Here is a 17,356-nt window from a genome sequence, read left to right on the forward strand (position 1 = left end):
TGTTATGATCATGTGCTTGCCCATTACTGCTCTGGAAACTGTACCTTGCCCTGGATTTGTCCTTCCTCTGATCACGTACAATTATTATTATTATTATTAATCCAGGGCGACTTACAGTCGTAAACAAAAATACATTTCAAGAATCACAGTACAAGTATCAATACAATTAAGAACAAGATACCTTTAGCTATGAAACTCTAGGTGTATATTTTGCAGGTTCTTGAAATTCTATTTCTCCTTGTGGTCCTGACCTCTTGCAAAGTGGGTTTCTGTTTTTTGGAAACAAGAAGTAAAAAAGAAAAAACACACAATTAACAGTTCATGATATAGAAAGTCTGTTTTTCCAAACGTGTTACAACATTTTGTTGCCATTAGTTATGTTGTCAGGGAAGGAAGGCCCCCCAGGGTGGTTTGCACTAGTTAAGTATTTATAAGCGATTTAACCTCAGGAAAAATAAACAATAATTTCTAGCAAATGTTACAAAGAAACAGCTAGGGCACTGTGGATTGGATACTGCACATATTCAGTACTGTTTTCCAAAAAACAGTAATACTCAAAATCATTAGGGGGCTAATAGCAATTTATTGTTACAAAATAGTTCAGAGAGAGAGAGAGAGAGAGAGAGAGAGAGAGAGAGAGAGAGAGAGAGAGAGAGAGAGAGAGAGAGAGAGAGAGAGAGAGAGAGAGAGAGAGAGAGAGAGAGAGAGAGGAGAGAGAGAGAGAGAGAGAGAGAGAGAGAGAGAGAGAGAGAGAGAGAGAGAGAGAGAGAGAGAGAGAGAGAGAGAGAGAGAGAGAGAGAGAGAGAGAGATTTTGTATTTATTGTAGCCAATTGTTTGCCTTTGCAGAGAGGCGTCGGAACGCCAGAAGTACTGAACCAAAGGTAAGTTTTATTTATTACACCGTTCAGTTTGGCAATTGAGAACAATAAATCAAAACAAAACCTGCCCACTGGGCACTAACTAAACTCTTCTTCTTTGTCCCTGTCTAGCCCTGCTGAAGCTCGCCTTCACCTGGTAACAAGAAGTACTACACACATATGCAGGTCCCTGTCTAACATGCAAGACAGCTAAGCTGTTTACCTGACATATATCACCAAAACAAAACACTTTTAATACAACTTTTTGTAAAACGAAATGTAGGTTTTAAACAGACCTTTACCACTTTCCGTTGGGCTCTTCACTCAACAGCAGCAGCCTAGAGCAGACTGACTGCTTCCTTTTTATACCCTGCGCCTGGCTCTAACTTTCAATAATTGCCAGGTATAAATAAATAAATAAATAAATAAATAAAGCCAAAGTGAAGTTTCTTCATACCTCTCTGAAGTATGTCTACAATAGGATATTAAATTAGAATTCTTGTTTAAGGCATTGTATGAAGTATAAGAAAAATACTGTGATCTATTGGTGATTGATGTATTATACTTCCCATGACTGTCTTTAAGGTATGGACCCCAAGCTGAATTGACAAGGGAAACTTGTGTTTGAGTAGAAATTGTCTTAAGCACTGGAATGAGTAACGAGGAACAATTCTTATAGGTCCTTTCTATGACATCTTTTTTTTATCTGCTCCAATTAAGAATTGTTTGTCACTGGACTTAGCACCCACCCTCCAACACAAGATCTATTAAAGTCAAGATTAATAGCCCTGCCAGCACTCTTTGTACCATGACTAGGCAGTGCAAAAAAAATAGGAGAGTTGAACATTTGAATAGGCAGCAATGATGTGCGCTTGACTGATGCAGCCTAACAGTATTTATCATTGGCTAAACTGACTTTGGATATTCAATATGGTGGTAGTGCCTATTACTTCAACAACCTTCAACCCATGTAGCAGTAGTGCTCCTGTTTAAAATAATTCATAACTTGGTTACAAACACTTCATTAAATCCTATACATTTTGTGCTGGATTCATAAAGAAAGGAAAAATCTACCAAACCAAATATAAACAAACTACTTTTGATTTAGGGTCTTGTAAGTAGTCTGAATTAAATTATTTATATAAAACGCTTCAGTACCATCAGCCAATCAGTTTTCAGCTCTAGTGGGATCTAATAGATGGTAATTGCCCGCTGGAACGTCTCAGCACCAACTGTGCATCTAAAGCCCTGTTCACACTTGAATCGGTACGATACTAGTACAGTTTGTTTAGGTATAGAATATACACAGGTACGAAACCACTTTCTGTCCTGACTCGCTTTTCAATACCAGTACAGTACCGATACAGTTGCGCTATACCTGTCCACATTCATGTATGTTTAAAACGCTAACAAGTTAATAAAAAAATAAAAATGGATGTACTAAATAAAAACGTATGTGTGTCATCCTTTTTTTTATTTAAACTACTTTCTTAGAACGTCTTTACTCAGCAGAAAGGTACCTGACAAATCAGTTCAAGATGAATCTAGGTTATGAGGTGTGTTTTTTTTTTTTTTTTTTTTTTTTTTAAAGAAAACAACGTTAAATCATTTTCTAATAGCGATAGTGCCCTCTTGATGATGGCTCTGTGTGATAGTTGACCTTCACTTTTGTTAGCGCCCTTGCCTTCGGCTTGGGACGCATAACTCCCATTGCGGTCAACTATCACGTGGTAGAGCCATCATCGACAGGCACTATCATATATATACAGCTCTATAAGAGACCACTGCAAAATTATCAGTTTCTCTGGTTTTACTATTTATAGGTATGTGTTTGGGTAAAATGAACATTTTTGTTTTATTCTATAAACTACTGACAACATTTCTCCCAAATTCCAAATAAAAATATTGTCATTTAGAGCATTTATTTGCAGAAAATGACAACTGGTCAAAATAACAAAAAAGATGCAGTGTTGTCAGACCTCGAATAATGCAAAGAAAATAAGTTCATATTCATTTTTAAACAACACAATACTAATGTTTTAACTTAGGAAGAGTTCAGAAATCAATATTTGGTGGAATAACCCTGATTTTCAAGCACAGCTTTCATGTGTCTTGGCATGCTCTCCACCAGTCTTTCACATTGATGTTTGGTGACTTTATGCCACTCCTGGCGCAAAAATTCAAGCAGCTCAGCTTTGTTTGATGGCTTGTGACCATCCGTCTTCCTCTTGATCACATTCCAGAGGTTTTCAATGGGGTTCAGGTCTGGAGATTGGGCTGGCCATGACAGGGTCTTGATCTGGTGGTCCTCCATCCACACCTTGATTAACCTGGCTGTGTGGCATGGAGCATTGTCCTGCTGGAAAAACCAATCCTCAGAGTTGGGGAACATTGTCAGAGCAGAAGGAAGCACGTTTTCTTCCAGGACAACCTTGTACTTGGCTTGATTCATGCCAAAGCTGCCCGATTCCAGCCTTGCTGAAGCACCCCCAGATCATCACCATCCTCCACCACATTTCACAGTGGGTGCGAGACACTGTGGCTTGTAGGCCTCTCCAGGTCTCCGTCTAACCATTAGACGACCAGATGTTGGGCAAAGCTGAAAATTGGACTCATCTGGGGGTGCTTCAGCAAGGCTGGAATCGGGCAGATTTCTCTTTGTGAAGGACACATGAATCAAGCCAAGTACAAGGTTGTCCTGGAAGAAAACTTGCTTCCTTCTGCTCTGACAATGTTCCCCAACTCTGAGGATTGGTTTTTTACATTTACACAGTTTTTCTGGTGTTTATTGGCTATCTACAGATTTCATTTTTTTTGTATCAGGGGTTGTTTTATCAGGATTTATTGGTTAAAACTGAAAATCGGAAGCCCCAATTATAATTCAACACAGTTTAGGTACAGACAGATTTTAGGTGCATTTCTTCCAGAGAGAGAGTTTAGAATGCTGGAGAGAAAGGTTTTTATATATATATATATATATATATATATATATATATATATATATATATATATATATATATAGAGTAAAACAGCAGGGCGGGGTTTAAAACCTCCCTGCAGAAAAACATGTGCGTAGGCACATTTTGGTTTGTTTTGTTAATTGTTTAATTGTTTTGTTAATTGTTTTATTGTTAATCATTACCTGCACCTGGCTATTATTGAAAATTAGAGCCAGGTGCAGGGTTTATAAGGGGAGCAGCTAGTCTGCTCAGGGCGGCTTCTGAAGAGGGTAGAATCCCGACTGTGCTGGTGTGTGGGTACAGCCGTAATTTCAAAAGGGGGGGGGGGAAAGGTAGAATGAATCCTTTTCTGTGTGTGCTGTTCTGTTTTTGTTACAGGTAAACGGCTTAGCTGTCCTGTTTTGTTTAGTTAGTGCTCAAAGAAGAGCTAGGTGTTTGTTTTTTTGTTTTTGTGTATGTTTATTAAAAATAGCGCAACCGCGCTTCAAAAATCGTGCTTGTTTTAAGGACTGTGTACTATTCAAAAGGATCACCAGGACACGCGGTGATGAAAAATCCCTGCAGTATATAACTGTGTTGGAACCACAAGTAATGGACTGTTTGATAGAGAGTCAACACAGTTAATTTCAAGACTTTTATTTTTAGTTGTTGGCTGGAACAAGTACGTGGTATTTTGAGTTGGCTCTGTTGGGGGAAAACGAGCCTTGTTCTTTTCTTCACTTGTACTTTATAAACGCTGCGATTACTTCATCCTCCTTGCCCGGGATTTACCTGCTGGGGGCACCCTTGTTCGTCGGTCAAACCTGGAAGCGGAAAGAAAGTTTGTGTACAGCCCTGAGCACGGATAATACAATTGCAAAGATTAGAAAGGAAAACTTACCTGGGAGTTCTCCTGGTGGCGAGTGGTGGAATTGCAGGCCAGGAGACTTGCAAGTGACTGAACTCTTAACACCCCAGAGTGTGTGAGCGGTGTTTTGTTTGGGTTGGGTGGGGGCTAGCCTTGCCCAACTGTTAAGACTAGGGACCTGAAGCAGTTAAGACTAGGGCCCGGTGAGTGGGCTAGGCTTTTGAAAGTGTGTGTGTTTTTTTTTTTTTTTTTTTTTCACTGTAAATAAACCCTCACTTAGACTTCATTTCCTGCCTCTTGTCTGGTCTTTCATCAGGTTACCACCCCAAAACAGAGCTCCAAGCTCACAATATAGGTTTTATATATAAACACACCTATCTTTAAAAGGGGGGGGACGGATGGATGGACAACGTGTTCTTACGGTAATTACACCCTCCAATGTTCTGAGTACTTAAAGATATGTTTGCAACTCTATTCAAGCAGTAATTGCTTTTGTACTGGAACTCCTGTGTGATTAGAGAATCTGTTTTGAAGCATTGACCAGATACTAAACCATAATTGCATTTTATCTGTCACTGATACCTTCTAAAATACATCCGCATGCATTTTTGAAAGGGAAAAAAAAAAAAATCAAGATTCAATTTGGCTGTATAATAATCCCAGTAATGTTGACACATGGCCACTGAATATAATGGGCTTCCGTCAGCTTTAGTGGGATTATTACAGAGAGTAATATCTGAGATACAAGTGTTTTTGGCATCACTGTTAAGATGGGACAACGTTTAGTTTTTTTTAAATTTATTATATCAAGATCCACGGTTTATTTCTACAAAAAAAAAAAAAAACCTGTTGGTCTTTAATCACCATGTTAAGCAACATGGTATTTTCTTGGGATAAAGATGTATGTTTTTATTTTACGTAAGACAAACATGTAATAAAATGTATTTTTCCATAAAGAAGCATGTCATGTTTATTTTTATAGTGATGTACATTTAAATGATATCACAAGACATGAAGACAATTCAATGGATTTCATAAACGGCAGTGAACCTTATTAATAAAACTAATAAAATACGGCCAGCAGTTCTGAAGCTGTAAGATTTACTGACTGGTGGAAGCACTTTATAGTTATGGATGACCAACAGAGGAAAACCCAATAAATGGAACCTTTTTACTCTAAAATAAAACTAAAAGCATTTTTATTTTTTGGGCAATCTATTTAGACAGCTTCTAATCCCCAATTCCTCTCTTGCACAAACAGTTTTCCTCATGTGTTTAGAGTGAATTACTTTAGACAATCCCCAAAAGGGCTCCCTGGTATTTGAATTGACATTAGTAAAGGGAAGGATAAAAGTCAACCTTTCTTTGGAAACCATGTTGTATTTCTGAAAGGGGAATCCACCACTATTCACATACGTAATCACACGGTTCGTCTACGCCTCCTTGTCGTTTCTTTGTTTGATCCTCCTTCCCTGCCTCCACCTTGCAGCGAGCCTTGTCTAGGGGGAAGGTGGCCCAGAGTGCCACTTGTCCTGCCCGCTGGCAATTAATATACATTACATCATAGTTCAGCCAGCGTATAGGGGTGGCTATCAAGATCCAACGGACAAGGCCATGAGCCAAATTATATTACGTTTCATTATGGGCATGGTCATTTGTAAAATGCAATAAAGAATTGTTCATTTCGGATCTTGTGGATGTCTCCTTTCTGAAATCAAGATGCTACATATAAACAGTTATTTTGTTGTATACTTACTGGACCTCTTGACCACCTAAGAATTCAGTATCAGAATGGCTTATGAATCTATGATCTTGTTTATGGTTAATTCCTGCTTAAGCATGCCCCAGCCTTATAAAACCCTGATTTAAGCCTTCAGGTGCTATTACTGTGTCTGCATCTTTTGTCATAACTGTCTTTTATTTTCAAATAAATCCATGATGATTTTCTTTTTCACATAGCCATTAGAATTTCAAGTACAGTACTGGATGTGAACTGTCACCTGCAATGAATATTTATGTGGAATTAAGCGAGGCTTGAGCCACATTGAGCACCCTGCATTAACCGCACACATGCATTTGATTTTAGACCAATTGTTAAAAATTACAAAAGGGACAGATTGTTTTGGTACTATTATTAACACACTCAATAATATATGTGCAATAAGAGCAATGTTAAGTCCAACAGAACTCCACACACACACACACACACACACACACACGTGCACAGATATTAATTCTTTTCAGTCGGTTCAGGTCAGATCAATTTAACCCAGACCTTCGAGGTTGAGAGACAGTGTTTGGGTGGATGTGAGGGATAGTGCTGCAGCTTTACTGTAGATTTCCTTCCCTTCAAAGGACTGTTCATTTTATTCACACATTTCATTGCATTATTTTTCTTGACAAGTTTGAATGTTTGTTAAGCTCCTTACTAGAGGTATTTAATTAACTTTGACATTGTTCATTGTTGTCATAGTAGATAATCGGCTCATAAACACACTAATTGGAGGCCACTGCTAGATTGCTGCAGCCTACTTGATTATGTTGGATTAAAGCAATTTTTGCCTATTAATCATTTATTTTATGGCATCAAAAGCATTTAAGCTTGTTAAAATTTGGCAACTCTTTTGTCACATGATAACTCAGAGGCTCTGCATTCAGTGCATTGCATATTAAGTTTATATTCTTAGAGCTATTTACAAAAACAACTCAAACATTTAATTATAAGTAGTCTAAAGGTTTTGTTGTGTGTGTGTGTGTGCTTCTAGAACTGTAAATGGTATTTCTTCTTTTCAGGAAACAAATACTCAAGATGATTTGAAGTAAAGAGTATTGAGCATCTAGCCCTTAATCTCAAAGTCTAATCTTAAACTGGTTTCTTTTAAATAAAATAAATTCTCTCTCTCTCTCTCTCTCTCTCTCTCTCTCTCTCTCTCTCTCTCATTGTAGTCTAAAGTTTAACCTTTTGAAAGCAGGGTAAAGCATTTCATCAGTAAACTATGGTTTTAGAACAGGTTTCATTAATTAGTGTCTTATCCGTGCTTAATTTGCCATTTCGTTATTGAGTAATAACCGAACAGCTGACCTCCATATAAAACAATGGGAGAGCAGTGTCTGTCTGTCCCTATTCACTCGTGAGTTATTTAAAAAAAAAGGGTTAACTGCACATAAATCAAACATGTTCTAAACTGTTGTTAAAGGAACATAGGTATACACGAAAGTATTTTAAAGACTCGAGTCAAAACTTTCTGAACATTTCCCATAAAAAAAAACTATATTTGTAATTCACTTTGCATGTAATAAATGTAACCCCAATGTCAATTGCAGATGATACAACAATACCAGTAATTACCCAATGATTACAGTCATTTCTTAACAATTACTCAGTAATTACAATGTAGCATGTGTCTTGTAACATACCGGACTAATTCATGTGTATTATTGTGTTTAAACATTCAACAGTTGAAGCAGCATCAATATTTCACAAAAGCACTATGACCTTTTCAGTTGGTGCATTTTGCATTAATTTACTTCAAAATGAATTGTAATTAAATGACTCCACTGATGAGAAGAAGCCTCTTATTTGTGTGCATCAAACAAACATTTTTTCAGATGCTTTTTTTTCTGTTTAACTCTTCCACCCAAAAGCTTGAACTATTTGATATCGGTCTTACAATAGAACACAAGTGTTCTATTGTAATATATTGAACATTTCTGACATACTTGGTGACCTGCCATTGTCCTTCATACATTTCTTTGTAGAATATAGCTGGTATGAAGATGGAAAAAGCCTTTTATAGTGGTGAAAATAATGAAAAGTAGCTCTATTGTGTTTTCTGTAAATACAGATGTCTGGTCGTTTGAAGAAAATGCTTCATAGTTTCTGGAAACATTACATTGAAATCTTTACAACAATGCTATTTATAAGAGGAAATAGGAAACACCAATGTGGTTTATAGTTGCACTGTAAACCTTGTTCCATTTTCCCTTCTAGACCATGGAAGGTGCAACTGTGGACAATGTGTCTGTGACAATGGCTGGTTTGGGGATGCATGCCAGTATCAGAAGGTCTGTAACCTTTCCAAAAAGAAAAGCAACGAGTTGTGCCGGAACCCCCAAGGAGTGATTTGTTCCAATGCAGGTAAAAGGAAAACAATGTTAACAGGGTTTACGTTTGTAAATGACAAAGACTGTGGAACTTCATACCATCTATGTGTTCAGAATGTTTAATTGTCAGGTGTATTAACCCCATTTCAGCCACGGTGGCTGCTTTTGAAAAGGCTGAGCTGTTGAACATAGGTGGTTTTAGAAATCACCACTTAAGAAATGCAACTCATTTCTGCTCCCTCTACAACTGTGGCAACTGTAAGTTAGTAAATGGAAAAACTCTGTATAAAATAATTTTTCAAAACTCTTCACTTCAGAAACTAAGCTTTTAGGAAGCAGGCCAAGTGGTTGAAAAATTATATTTTTCTTGGAATAGATGGATAGTAAACAGGAAATACATAATCTGAAAATATACTTTTTTTGCTTTTCAGTATCTTGAATATTGCACTATATTTAAAGGGAAGAACAAGACAGCATCAATTCAGCTTTTAGTTTAACTGAAACATATATTTTCCTACAGTACATTCTTATTACGGTTAAGCACAGGGTTTAAGTTACTAATTAGGTAACTGAGTTATTGAGTTATTAATTGGGCAGTTGGTTACAAATAAGGTAAAAGGATGTATTGGGGGTGAAAAAGTGATTGCCTAATGGTGAAAGCATCAGTTAAATGCATTTTCTTTTTCTCTGGAGTTCCCTATTATAGCACTTCACGTCTTTTACATGTTTACTTAAAGGAACATTTTCCTAACCGATTTGAATGGTGCCATCTGTGAAAAATGCTCATTGTTAAAATACTGCATTGTGTTTTTGTTTATGGAACTTCTATTAGGCAGATAATGCAAAACCACACATTGGTGTTTTCTATTAGACAGCACACTGGCATTGGAGACCAGAGAATCTCAGTGTTAAATCCTGCCTACAGATAACCATGCTGTGCACTGGTGCTCTGTTGTTGGATATACCATTCTTTAAGATGTAAATCTGAGGTCCTGTCTGCTTTCAGATACTAAATATCCCACAGAACAATGTCAAAGAGCAGGGTATTTGCTAAATAGCCTCAAGCATGGACGACAGCAAAGATTTATTGAAGATGAGCAGGCTACCCTGAACATAACTTCAGATTGATTAACTGTATCCCTTCTAATAGTCACTGAAACCTCTGATCCACAGGTACATGCCACTGTGGGAGCTGCATGTGTGGAAGCACACAGGAAAATGGGATGATTTATGGTCAGTTCTGTGAATGTGATGACACAGAATGTGTAGACGATGAAACTGGAGAGATATGTGGCGGTATGTCTTTATTAAATTCATAAATATTTCTTGAATTTCCCAAAATAAACACACAAATTGTGTGCAAAAATACTACTCTGAGTTATACAACCTCCCTAGCCAGTGTCTGACTTCAGTAAACTCTCAGACCAGAGTTGGTGATGTCCTTCCGAACAAACTAACCAGAGGGAGCTCAACGTTGTTCATACAGTAAATGGTGTCTGTAAAATGGTGCATATGTGGGCAATACTAATGCCCTGATATGAATATTTAATTAACAGAATTCTGTAATAAAGTATATTAGATAAAGACCAGTAATCGTTCCTTAATTAGAACACACCATTTATGTCACAAGGTCAGCATTTGTAACAATTTAACTTCCTTCCTGGTTACCATTGCATAGTTTTATTTTGCATGTAATGTTGGTGAAGTCAAGCAAAGGAAAGTTAATGTACTTGTGCAGTTCTGTGACCCAGGAATCAAAATGAGACTTTAAAAAGCGTAAAGCTTTTGAGTTCTTAACCCCTCCCCTCAGATTATTCACTTCACCTATTTTGAGTTCTAATTAAGCAGGGAAACCTGATAAGACTGATTTGAATTTAAAAAAAAAAAAAAAAAAAAAAAAAAACACTAAATTGGCATTTTTTGTTCTGGTTATTTTTTACTCAGTCATTTAAAAAAAAAAAAAGTCTATACCTTCCTAATAATTAAATATGCTGCATATATGTGGGTGATAATAAGCACAACTGTGTTTAGCCTTAACAATAGAATAGGTATAATTCTGATTCATGATGAGAGGGCAGGGGCTAATAACTGCACTGAAAAGCCAACTAAATGTCAATTCAAAATGGTTGTCATCTTTTCTTCCTGTGAATCTGTTCTGGTTTCAGGCCATGGAAAGTGTTACTGTGGAAACTGTTACTGCATGGCTGGTTGGCATGGAGATAAATGTGAATTCCAGTGTGACATCAGCCCATGGGAGAGCAAAAAGAGATGCACGTCTCCAGATGGCAAGATCTGTAGCAACCGAGGTCTGTCTTAAAAACCACTTTAAATGCAGATGTAGGTTGTCAAGAAGAAGAACTTGATGCTAAATGAATGCTCTTTTATCACGATTGTATCTATGTCTGATTTAATTTTAACATGCTGCTTTTCTTTTCAAGTAAGAATTGCTTTCTTGTACCACCTCTGTCATTGTAATGGGGCACATGTGTGGTTTTCTAGATATAAGTGAAAAGGGGTTTTCTGTGCAACGCTATATATAGTACTAAAAAAAAAAAATCTAATTTCAGCCTATTATGGCTTGGGTTACCCTAACTGACAGTTACAAATGAGAACGTTATTCCTTTGGCTTCAGTCCAAAATTATTACCGGGTGCTGAAAAATAAAGAGACAGTGCTGGTCTGGTAGATCCCCTCTGAAATTCATCATCACTGGAAATGCCTCCTATAATGGAAACATGAAATTGCCCTGGGAGCATTCAGAAACATCTCTAATCTTAATCATAAGCAAATTGACTGCTTGGATTGGCACAGGACCAATGTTGTTTACTAATGTGTGGTCTATCAAATTGCTTATGCGTGTATTATGTCTTTTATCTGTGCACATTCATATTCTGGTAAAGGACAGCCATTTTAAAGACAATTCATTATTTAAAGTATTTACAAGCCATCTCTGCAGCTTGCTTTTGTACCTTTAGTCACAAAGCCCTGTGGCCAGCCCAATGGGTGTAAATGGAAATGTTCCACTCTGATTACCTTAAAGAACTGTGAATTAACCAGAGAAACAAGAGCTCAAATAATAGCTCTGCACAAAGAAAGCTGTAGTCAAAAGATATATTGCAGCAAAAGTCTACATTTGTAGGGGTGCAGTTTGACAGATATTGCAGCACTATTTGTAACAAGATTTATGTTTAGCTGGTCTTAATGCATACACACACTATTATTAAAATAGTTTGGTTACAGTTCCTAGCAGTGCAATGGACTGTGGGACTTAATACGCTAGTATCCCACCATGCACTGTCTGTTTACAGCCTTGCAAATATGGAGCCCGTGCCCATTGAAGACATAGTGCAGCTTAGCATGAACATTATGGGTTTGTTTCTTAAAAACACAAGGTGTCAGCGATGGAGAAGGCAGCAACGGTCTCGCCATAGACAAGCTTTACATAGGCTCCGTCAACATGCCATAAATATGGCCACACTGCTCCATGATCCACCATTTTACAACAAAAGCCTAAAAATGGTACAGCAGTATTGATAGTCATTCTCAACTTCAGACGCCTTTTCTGGGTACTGTATTGTAATGTCCACGCACCAAAACATATCAAAGCATTTTGGGATATTGAAGGATACACAAAAAATGTATTTTGGTATTGCAGGGTCCACACTTCTGCACTACCTGAGGCGATCTAATTTAGAACCGGACTCGAGACAACGCCCTGAGGTGGTCTCGAGTACAGTATTAAACGCTGCGTAGTGTAGACGCAAACCGTATTTAGCACTTTAGTTTTAAGTCGGTTTAAAGGCAACTAATAAGGTTTAAAGGCATATTGTGGACAGGGCCTTCGTTTCTAACTAGCTAAATCACACTTCCCTGTACATTCTTGCAAAATCCAGTCTCTTTCATATTTATAGGAGCAATATATATATGTGTGTGTGTGTGTGTGTTTTCCATGTAAACCACATTCCTGTAATGGACAGTTCTATTACTGACAAAGACCAGGCCCGCCTCCCGCCTCCCCCACCCCGAAAAAAGAAAAAGCATCTGCACATTTTTTGTTTATTATGCTGGTTTATTATAGCCTGTTACTGTGACTTTATATTTTACATATGACCCTATGAATAATGCCCTTACTCTTTTAATTCAGTTGCTGTACCGATTACAAAGTAGCAACAAAGTAAACTGACCAACGAAACTAATTTCAGGTCTTCAATACATGCATATGAAAGGAAATGACTTTGCTCAATAAAAATAGACCCGCTTACAGAAATATCTAAATTTAAAGCAATTTCCAGATATTTGCACTGAGACTACAAGCAGTACTACTCCCCTTTCAATCCAGATGTAAGCACAGCCTTCCTCAAATGACTACGTTGTTTTCGGATGAGGGTGCCCATGCATGTCTTTAATTTACTCTAGGCACATTGTTTTTTGCAGCTTTGCCGTTTCACTGCTTATTCAACAAATATTTTATTTTCTTTCAATGCCTTAGCATTCAGCCGTTAATTTGTAATTACATTTTTATCTTTAAATACTGCTCACATTCAAATCAGGTCTACACACAATAACTAACAGGAAAGACAAACTTGACAAAACTTTTCAGCTTTTCACTTCATTGATACATTGTAAGCTTGCTTGCTTATGCCTGGCAGCAGGTCTGTGACACGCTATGCTCCTCCTTCACCTGTGCAATTCTCAGCATAGCTTTTGAAGCGATTGTAAATCGACATTCTCCCCATAACACAAGTTATTCTGGGAATCAATGACCTTGCAAGCGAGGTTAAACTGTTCAGTTCCCCATTACACTGCAGTATTAATTTAACTGAAACTTTCTTTGAAGCTCTTTTCACAGGTCAATTCAGTTCTTTTTGTTTTAGTGCTTACTTATTGGCATTCTTTTCAAAGTTCAGTGGTAAACAGTTGGCAAATGTTTGCAATCCCGAATTGTTCCAGATTTAGAACAAAACCCCAATACAAAGGGGAAAAATAACATGTTAAATGTAGGAATTACTAAATAATGAACAATACATCTTCACTGTGAAGAGCTCAAAAAATAATTTAAGTGCCCCACTTAATTTTTCAACTGAAATCTTGCCAACACCTTAGCTTTAAATGATAAAAATACACCAATATAAAATACCACATTTTTGGAATGGTGTTCATAGTGTTTTAAAACCCCTTTCTAAAAAAGCTTGCATTTCTCCACAGTCTAGTCAATATATATATATATACATGGTATCTTGAGAGATAAGCAATTTCAGGATCCATATAAATAGCTAACTTTTGCGTTAGAATTTGTTAACATTCAAGGTTGAATTTTATTATGTTCGATTCACAACCACTTTAAGGCTTGATGTGTCTGCTCAAAAGTGTCCTCTAAGAATTCAGGACCTGTCTGCAGAACAACTGACATCTGGAATCCACTGACAGCTGGATTTGTTTTCTAAGTTCTATTACTCACTGCCAATACTCAGGCTTTAATGAGTGGGGTGAAACTGGCAGTCATGAAGTGGTATGTGCCTCCTACCATTTGGATGGTTGACCTCCAAAGATGGTTCTGCAGAATGTGATGTAGACGGCTCGCTTGAGGGCACTCTTCCCTCTCGGCCAGAACATCTGCCTTCTGCCAGCATGGCATTTACGATTTGCTTTGGAGGTGCTTTCCATCTGACTTTAATCCAGGATCCTATGATTTCTACTTATTTCAAACACAAGGCTTTATAGCTTCTTTTTTTTTTTTCTTTAAGGAACCTGCATATGTGGTGAATGTACTTGTTATGATGTGGATCCTACAGGTGAATGGGGAGATGTTCATGGTGATACCTGTGAATGTGACGAGAGAAACTGTCATTCAACGTATGACAGATATGCAGATGATTTTTGCTCAGGTAAATAATTCTATGTGGTAGTTTTGTTGATAGAAATACATGTTAAATGTAGTTTTTACTATAGGCATTTAGAGGTGGTGTGGAGAAGGGCTTACAGCTATTTCTTATGCATGAAGAAAACCTTAGGTGGTGTTTTCGTAAAGGAACATTGTGTAGCTTCACAAAATGTGGTTATAAAATTGTCTGAAACAGCAAACCTTGCCCTGAATTTATATGATTGAATTTGGAATGAAACAACCCATTAATAACAGTGCAAAACATACAGTACTCTTATTACCAGCTAAGCAACATCCTAATTGCCCTTCATTTACACAAATGGACCTGCTTTTCCTCAGAGCCAATTGGGACTCTATAGTAATTACTATTGTTTGTCTTTAGTTGTATATTTTCTGATGCTGAAACTTTGACTCAGTTATGTAGCAATGACGCAGAACTATGGAAAGCATGGACATAAGGAAAGGAATCAAACACCAAATGTGTAAACAGGATTTGTGTGAAAGCGGACAGTCTGAAGTTATGCACTATTCTGATAGTGATATGACTGCATAATATAAATGGTTAAGAGCTTTCAATGCAAGGTACAAACAGAAGGAAAACCTAGAAAATTACTGTGGTAAATATGTGGGATGACTTGCTTGTGCAGCTTCTGATCATTTTCAAACTAGTGGGATTACACTTGATATATTTTGTTATGACAGATTCTAAATGGCATAACCCATTCTGTAATCTGTGTTTACATGTAGCAGCGTTATTTTCTTCAGGAAAATGTACATTTTATAAACATTGAGAGTGGCGTGAACTTTTCACCCACCTTGTGAATTATGTAGGACAAACCACTGATGAAATCGGTTTCAGCTTGCCCTGCACATGAACTTTCAGTGTCCACTTTTCAGTGAAGAGTCCAGTCTTAGAAATCTTTCGACCTCGCTCTGGTTTTAAAAAGATGATGTGTATCTGTCTCAGAAATCTTTCAATTTTCTTGTCTGCAAACCAAAATGACAATACTGCCGGGTAGCAGGTGAATGGATTTTATAATGAAGATTTTTGGAAGTGTATGTAGGCAATCTCAATTCATTTAGGTAACCTAATACATTACTACTACAACACGCACAAAACATGGTTCTAATTGTTTAATTTTTTCCTGAAACGATAGATGATCAAATTTAGTGGATTCTGAATTGGTCTCTTAAATTCTATATTCTTGTATTTATTTTTGAATTTCTTGTTTAGGCTAGTAAACATACCTTGACCCACACATGAAGATGCACAGTAAATCTGTGCTGCCAGTCCATCAATTTCAAAACGGTCAGAAGGTGATAGAACTGCATTGATTGTTTTTTTTAAAAAAAACAGAAAAAAGCTGTTTACTTATATTTTGAGACAGTGTTATCAAGAGTTGGAACAAGAAAGACATTGCCCTCTCAATCAAGAAAGAGAATTATGGCACTGCCCAATTAATTTGTAAGTAACATTAGAAAATCCCTTAGTCTCCAATGTATGCAATTCTGTGGCCATGCGACTTGTCGAGAATTAACTAGATTATCGTTGATTCTTGACATGTCATATGGCCACAAATTTGCATACATACTAATATAAACTGTGTTCAACTATTCAGCAACAGTCCAGGGAGAGCAGAACAATCTCTGTGACTTCACAAGGGTGCCAGTGCAACAGGCTCCTTCCTAAAACCAGTGGTTACATCATCATCAAAACATTCTGTAATGGCAGTGTTGCCAGTAAACCACCACTAAAAGCACAACTGCAATATAGCTGCAAGAGTGTCATTGCGTATCAAGCCTAAAAAAGCATGCATCGTATTGTGACAAGCAACAAGCGTGGCCCAAATCACAGAAACCTTCAACACTGGACAAGAAACACCTGTTTCAAACAATGCATCTGGAGCTTTGTGCTTCTACCCAATGTTCAGGCCATTGTGCATTTGTAGCCAGGTAGACTGTGATATCTGACTGCTAAACTGTTTTATTTATTTATTTATTTATTTATTTTTATTCCTACTTATTTTTCCTCAGGCTGTGCTTAAATATTGTCTTTTTTGCATTTTTTGCTTTAAAAAAAGTAGTACATTACCTTGATATGTTGTCTGTTTCCACTCAAAGCCCCATGGAATTAACTGAACTCTCTTTTTATCCCTCTATGTGTGCTGTGAAGGTCATGGTCAGTGTAACTGTGGGAGGTGTGACTGTAAGGACGGCTGGACTGGGAAGAAGTGTGAGCATCCATTGTCCTGCCGTCTATCCTTGGAGGAGAGCAAAAAAAAATGTCAGGGAAGTTCAAATATGCCTTGCTCTGGAAGAGGTAATTAATCTTCTATTCCTTGATTTTTTTACAATTTTAAATCAGCCTGCAGACTTCAGGCTCATTCACACAGGACGCTGTGTATGTGGCGGAAAGCGGATTTCTTGTGTTCGCACTGAACGCGCGGCGCAGATATTTTTCTGAATATTCTAGCCAAGAAGCAGCTTTATTTTATACCACGCTGCATTTACAGTTGTACTTCCAAACATTTAATTGGCGCAGATACCTATTCAGACGGTTGTCCGTCTTACTTTAATACACACAATCTCGATTTCATTATCGATTTAATAGTAGCCTACTCACTTTAAGAAAAGCCTCCAGTAAAACTTTAAAAGACGATGCTGCACTGTCCTGTGCTGTATCTTGGTTTTCTTCAGTGGAATGTAA

General features: G+C 37.4%; 1 protein-coding gene and 1 long non-coding RNA gene across 2 annotated transcripts in view; one reads left to right on the plus strand and one right to left on the minus strand.

Moving 5' to 3' along the window:
• Positions 1-17,356, plus strand: part of LOC117406959 (integrin beta-like protein 1) — an 87,722-nt gene that overhangs the window by 18,146 nt on the left and 52,220 nt on the right. Inside the window, exons 3-7 of the mRNA XM_034011438.3 lie at positions 8,657-8,803; positions 9,943-10,065; positions 10,935-11,075; positions 14,513-14,653; positions 16,823-16,969. Of these exons, the coding sequence (XP_033867329.3) occupies positions 8,657-8,803; positions 9,943-10,065; positions 10,935-11,075; positions 14,513-14,653; positions 16,823-16,969 (699 nt within the window). The remainder of the gene's footprint in view (positions 1-8,656; positions 8,804-9,942; positions 10,066-10,934; positions 11,076-14,512; positions 14,654-16,822; positions 16,970-17,356) is intronic.
• Positions 1-17,356, minus strand: part of LOC117406967 (uncharacterized) — a 39,244-nt gene that overhangs the window by 1,467 nt on the left and 20,421 nt on the right. The window contains exon 3 of the long non-coding RNA XR_009329390.1: positions 182-269. This is a non-coding gene — a long non-coding RNA (uncharacterized LOC117406967). The remainder of the gene's footprint in view (positions 1-181; positions 270-17,356) is intronic.

This window comes from Acipenser ruthenus, chromosome 8, assembly GCF_902713425.1.
Source record: "Acipenser ruthenus chromosome 8, fAciRut3.2 maternal haplotype, whole genome shotgun sequence".
NCBI classification, from domain to species: domain Eukaryota; kingdom Metazoa; phylum Chordata; class Actinopteri; order Acipenseriformes; family Acipenseridae; genus Acipenser; species Acipenser ruthenus.